At 32.9% G+C, this 6,051-nt stretch overlaps 1 protein-coding gene across 2 annotated transcripts; it reads right to left on the bottom strand.

Moving 5' to 3' along the window:
• Positions 1-1,705: 1,705 nt before the first annotated feature.
• On the bottom strand, positions 1,706-5,127 carry LOC104220289 (uncharacterized). 2 transcript variants are annotated; one of them, XM_009771128.2, is made up of 2 exons: positions 3,992-5,127; positions 1,706-2,158 (listed from the first exon to the last, which is right to left on the bottom strand). In XM_009771128.2, exons 1-2 carry the CDS (start codon positions 4,806-4,808, stop codon positions 1,866-1,868), a joined length of 1,110 nt encoding a protein of 369 aa, XP_009769430.1. In that variant the 5' UTR covers positions 4,809-5,127; the 3' UTR covers positions 1,706-1,865. The 2 variants fall into 2 exon arrangements, with proteins under 2 accessions (XP_009769430.1, XP_009769434.1); XM_009771132.2 differs by having other exon boundaries at positions 1,706-2,155.
• Between the last annotated feature and the right edge of the window lie 924 nt (positions 5,128-6,051).

The raw sequence follows: 6,051 nt of genomic DNA, 5'->3' as shown, positions 1-6,051 counted from the left end.
ATAGGGACCGGTCCAGCATAATATACTGGAGATCGGTGCACTTGTGTATGAACTTCCAGCATATTATGCTGGAACTCCAACACGCGAAAAGTTCCAGCATAATATACTGAAGATTGGAGCACCTGTGTATGAACTTCCAGCATTCATATTATGCTAGAGTTCCAGTATACTTATGCTGGAATTTCATTATAATATGCTAGAGTTCCAGTATACTTATGTTGGAACTCCATTATAATATATTGGAGTTCCAATATACTTATGCGGAACTCCAGTATATTATGCTGGAGTATTTTTCAGATTTTGAACAGTGTTTTCGTTTAGATTTATCTTTACATGAAAAGTGGTTAAATTTTGATTACTTTTGAAAGGCAAAATACATAAGTACCCACCTAACCTATGGCTCAAATCCCCCTTACACACTTCTGTGGACGATAATAATATTACACATGCAACCTTTCTAAAGTGTAGCTAGTACACACTACGTTTGCCAGATGGCACGCGCGTGTTTAACAAAAAAAATGAGCACGTCAAACCAATGCAGTATCTGTCCAAGTCCTTATATAAGCACACATGTCTAAATCTTATTTGTCCACTTATTTTTGTTAATTTAATAATTAAATGAAAAGAAAATGATATCCAAGCCCTTCTTCCCCATTTGGAGCCCTCCCCGGAAGTCAGCGACAATCGAAGCCTCCTCATCTCCTCCCTCTTGCATCTCCTTTAAGAAGATGTCAGCCATAACTCGTAATACCGGCAACGACCTCAAGCAACAAGCCGAGAACTCCATTGTTAGGTCATTAGTTTCACTGTCAGTTCATGATCGATGAGCTCAGATCTTCTCCGCGTGGGTGGAGCTATCAGATCTTTCGGCAAGCTGGTGTTCTTCGTTCAAATCTGGTCTCGTTTGGTTAAAAAAGACAAACAACAGTGACCTCCATTTTCGACCACTGTTACAGTGGCAAACCCATCGGTAACAATGGTGATTCCACAACAAACAAAACTTAGAAACTAAAAAAAAAAAGTGAAAATTTTATAGACTAAAAGAATGGTGAAAATCATGTTAATATTTTGTTTTGGCGGGGATTTTCCATGGCTGATGGAGTTTAGAGGAGGAGGTCGACGGGTATGGGGTTCAGAAGAAGATGAGAAACGTGGGGGGTGTTTCTTTTTTGTTTGTTTTCTTTTAAATATTATCAATTGGTGTAAATTTAGTATTTTCTTTTTTTTTTCTTGAGTTAGGACATGTGTCACGACCTTATTGGCGCGTGACCTCACACATATTTTGAAAAGCTGGTCAAAAAAAAAGGTGGTGTGTACTAGCTACACTTTAGAAAGGTTGCATGTATAATATTATTATCGTCCACAGAAAGTGTGTAAGGGGGATTTGGGTCATAGGTTAGGTGGGTACTTATGTATTTTGCCCTTTTGAAACTGTGACTTTTTTTGAACGATCATTTATAAATTTGATTATTTTTGAATTTCTCCCATAATTAAAGGTGATAGATATGCGAATATAAACACTCATTGGTGACTTGACACATTACGCTTTTTACAACCAAAATTGGATGTGTGTAATGCCTACAACAAATATCTTTAAAACTTGAAATATATCCACAGAAAAAGAGGGGGGGAAACGGCCATTATTTTCATTTTTACCCGACCAATTCCTCCAAAATCAGCCGAATGAAGAATTCATTCAAATCAGTTGAACATAAATCTCTGGCCAGTCATGTTATAAACCTTCCAGATGTTGAGTCATGAATAATTAGAATTTGTAACTAAGTAATTTTTTCTAGCAAAATTTGGGACTTAGATACAATTTGATAAGTACGTATGACTCATATACAAAATGTCATTGTCTAAAATTATAAAAGTTCATGGACAACCTGATCTAATAAAAGTTCAAAAATTTCTTGTCCAAAATGTAGGCATAAATCTTCAAAATTGAAGTCTCCTCCAGTTCTAGTAGCTACCCAATATGACTCATTTAACTCTTCTTCTGTTAATCTGCAAATTTCTCCAAGTACCTTAATGTAATAATCTGCCTCTTTATTAATCTCCTTTTGCTTCTCCACTTTGCTTGTGATTGCAAGTTCTGGATTGGTGACTCTTGTTTGAGACTTTCTTGAATTAAGTTGCATTTTCCTTTCATTTCCTGCTGAATTTCATACAAAAGAAGGTATTAATAGCTGTTTAGTCTAAAAAGATATATCATTTCAATATGGATTCAACGGGATTTAAGAACTATGAGCTGGAATCACCCAAATCCATATTTGATTATTCAAATGGACTTGGAATGAAAATCTATGTTAATAAGTGGAGCTAATTATTTGAAAATAAGTAAGGTAACTGCTACAACAGGTTACATTGTAAATTCTTTTTATATTTTTATCCTTAATGACTTAAAGGTGGTTCTCAAGGTGTTATTTGGTATATCATATATTTGTTTGATTTTAAGTTTTATACACTGATAATATATAATATTTTTGCAAGTTAGGTAAAGTTGATCCTCAATAACATGTAGTTCTTCATATAAGCCGGATACGCAAACTTAAAAAACAGAGTAATAACCTGTGATAGGCTTATATCTGTTTAAATTATAGTATAAAAAGTCTTTACTCTCGGTGTATCTTACTTAAATTCTTTTTAATTACTTTAGATTGACTAAAAAAGGAAGCCTTAGCGTATACTGGTAAAAATATTGTCATGTGACCAGAAGGTCACGTAATCATGCCATGGAAACAACCTCCTGTAGAAATATAGAGTAAGGCTACGTACAATAGACCCTTGTGGTTCGGCCTTCTCCGAATCACCCACATATCGGTAGCTAGGGGTGTACATTGGTCAGATTGGTTCGGATTCTACAATTACCAAACCAAACCAATTGTATTGGGTTATTAAATCTAAAGACTAATTCAAACCAATAAAACTCGGATTTTTCACTATCTCAGATATTCTCGGGTTTTCGGATTTTTCGGAGTTTTTTTTCCGGTAAAATCTTCGTAAAACAAAACATACAAATTATGCTCCAAATATTTCTTTAATCCTTGTAAGATACAACTATATAAAGTATTTTCCAAGAAAATAATACGAAATATGAGATGTGTCATGACATTATCCTAAAATATTCTACAATAAAGACAATAAAACTATGTAATATGAATATTGCTAATTAAAAAGCCATAATAAAAATAAGCATAATCTAAAAGTACTAAGTCATGCTAAAATAAGTAGACTAATAATGGAGTATTAATTATATGACTAAACGCTAAATAAAAAATAAAAAAATAGGTTATGCATTTTTATCTAAATTATTGCAAAACAAAAAATAGATATTCAATACATTCCCGTTCGTAGTATTGAATTGAACGACTTTTGTTAGTATTAGTATTGATTTGATTTTGGTTTGGGCTTTTGTTAGCATTATTTAATTTACTAATATTAATGACTATAAAACTTATTGGAACATTCAAAAGTTCTAAGTCCAACATTGAAATAATACCTTAAAAGGTAAAATTATGAAAAAATTTAAGAAATATTTATAAATTACATCACAATAAGTATATTTATATATTAAATATATCTAAAATTTCTATATATATAATGTCGGGGTTGGTTTAGTTTCGGTTTGACTTTCTTTAGTTAAAACCAAACCAAACCAATTATGGTTGGGTTTCTTTTTGCCAACACCAAACCATAATTGGGTTTTTTTTCTCGGTTTGACTCCGATTATCGGGTTGGTGCAGTTTGTCGGTTTCCTTTGTACACTAGCTTTATGCTGTTTTTTTACTTTAGATTGACTAAGTCAAGCAAATTTATCTGACTAATTTTTTTTTAAATAAGCATCCTTGCTTTTCTTTTCTACCAAATTTCATCTAAAGGTAGAATGAGTCAAATTAAACATTAAAATACTCGAAAAAAGAAAAAGAAAAAAAAAAACAGAAAGTAAGGAACAAGTTAGGAAAATTAGGAGTAACTTTGTGAAACACACCTGCTGGTGTAGCAACTTGTTGAGGATGGTGGACTGGACTTGAATCTGCTGATTTAAAATAAGGCTGTATTTTTGTAGACACTGCACATTTGCTCTTGCTCTTTTTCTTCTTCTCAACCTTGGATTCAACAGACACTTTCCTAGGATAATCCTCAAACTTCATTTGCTTTTTCACCTTATTAGCAATCCTATTTTGTTTTCCACAAGCTTCTTTTTTCTGGCCAGTAGTAGACATATTTAATGATGTTTTAGCAACATCAAGTTTCTTCTTCCCTTTTTTCTGAACATTTTTTCTACTGCTATCTGCAACCTTCTTTGGCTTCATTAATTCTTGATTTCCCACCTTACTGGATTTTCTTATACTAAAGTTCTTTTTCTCTTCTTCATTATTGAAGCAAAATACCAAAAACTCTGACTTGAATTCTTGATCAAAATTTGGTATTTCGCGAAAAGACACAGATGTTCTAACTCTTCTATGATGAAAATTTTCAGTTAGATTAAACTGCATCAAGTAATCTAGAGAATTAACTGACCTGCTTCTTGGAAATGAACCAACAAACGTGTTTTTTTCTTCAGGTAATGAGTCTAATCCCATTAGTCTTGCTACAACTCCTGGACTATTGGCTTTAACTTTATTACTATTAATATTTTCATCAGCCTTGAAAGGTAATTTCTGACTAGATTGATCAAATTCTACTCCATTTGGTTTCGTATACTGATCAGAAGGGTGTGTTGGGAGGCTTCCACCACAAAGTAGTCTTTGAAAAATGCCTGAAAAACACTTAGCGGAAGTTGCATCCTTTTGATTTTCAGCCATGTTTTGAGTTTTCAAGAAAATGAGAACAAAAAATTATCACTACTTAGTGACTGAAAAAGAGAAGAAAAGTCACTAAATAGAATGGTTTTTATAAAAAGGGATTGATAGAGAATGATGAAAGGAACATCAACTTGGTTTTTATAAAGGAGTTGAAAAACAAAAACTCAACTTCAAGAAATTAAGCATGAAAAGGACCTTTTTTGTTGTTTATTTTTGCAAGATTTAAGGGGGTGGTTTAATAAAAAAGGGATGATGAAAGGAACATCAACTTGGTCTTATAAGGGAGTTGGAAAAAAAAGGACAATTTCAAGAAGTTTAGCATTGAAAAGGACTTATTATTATTATTTTTTCTTGTTTATTTTTGCATAGTTTGGGAAAAAAAAGAGGGGGGGGGGGGGGAAGAAGGTGTGTGGAGGAGGGCTAAGAGTTTGAATGATGTTTCTGAGAAGTGGGGGAGTTTTGGAACTATTTGAAAGCTTTAAGAAGAAGTTGATGGAAAGACTTCTAGCTCATTGAGTTCACACTATATAAGTTTGGAAAAATCTTGGACCTGAAAAAATTGTTATTTTATTGATCCAATGCAGTATCACACACTTAGCTACACTTATTCTTTTATTTTCTTTACATTTATTTCGGTTTTTCCAATATTATAATTACTCAAAAGAATCTAACGTATATACGTTGCAACAACAACAACAACCCAATATAATCCTATTAATGGGATCTGGGGAGGGTAGTGTGTACGCAGACCTTACCCCTACCCTGAGGTAGAGAGGCTGTTTCCAAATAGACCTTCGGCATCCTTCCCTCCAAGAACTCTCCACCTTGCTCTTGGGGTGACTCGAACTCACAACCTCTTGATTGGAAGTGGAGGTTGTTTACCATCAGAGCAACCCCTCTTGTCAATGTATATACGTTGATAGGGATAAAAAAAAGTTTAACATTGTCGGTTTATTTTAATATATATTGTAAGTATAAGATAACATGTCTTATATTTCATAGTTATAAATTGGACTTTTTATGGACAGAGTTATATACACTAGTAGTGTAAATTTTATACCATTTATTTACTTTAACAATATATAGCAAGTTATTACTCTATTTTTCAAGTTACTCTGTCATATTGCTATAAAAGATTACCTGTTGTTAAGTCTGACGACCAATATCCAAAATTTAAACTGTAAATGAATTTAAGTTATATATATCAGCAGCATATAGCTCAAGGACAAAGAAGTTTGAATGT

The sequence above is a fragment of the Nicotiana sylvestris genome, chromosome 7 (assembly GCF_000393655.2).
Source record: "Nicotiana sylvestris chromosome 7, ASM39365v2, whole genome shotgun sequence".
NCBI classification, from domain to species: domain Eukaryota; kingdom Viridiplantae; phylum Streptophyta; class Magnoliopsida; order Solanales; family Solanaceae; genus Nicotiana; species Nicotiana sylvestris.
Note: the sequence above shows the minus strand (reverse complement) of the source record. Positions and strands in the feature narration are given on the sequence as shown.

Coding starts and splice junctions, on each gene's coding strand:
- LOC104220289 (XM_009771128.2), bottom strand. CDS start 4,808: ATGGCTGAAAATCAAAAGGATGCAACTTCCGCTAAGTGTTTTTCAGGC. Junction 2,159..3,991: donor ACAAGTTGCTACACCAGCAG/GTGTGTTTCACA, acceptor TATGAAATTCAG/CAGGAAATGAAAGGAAAATG.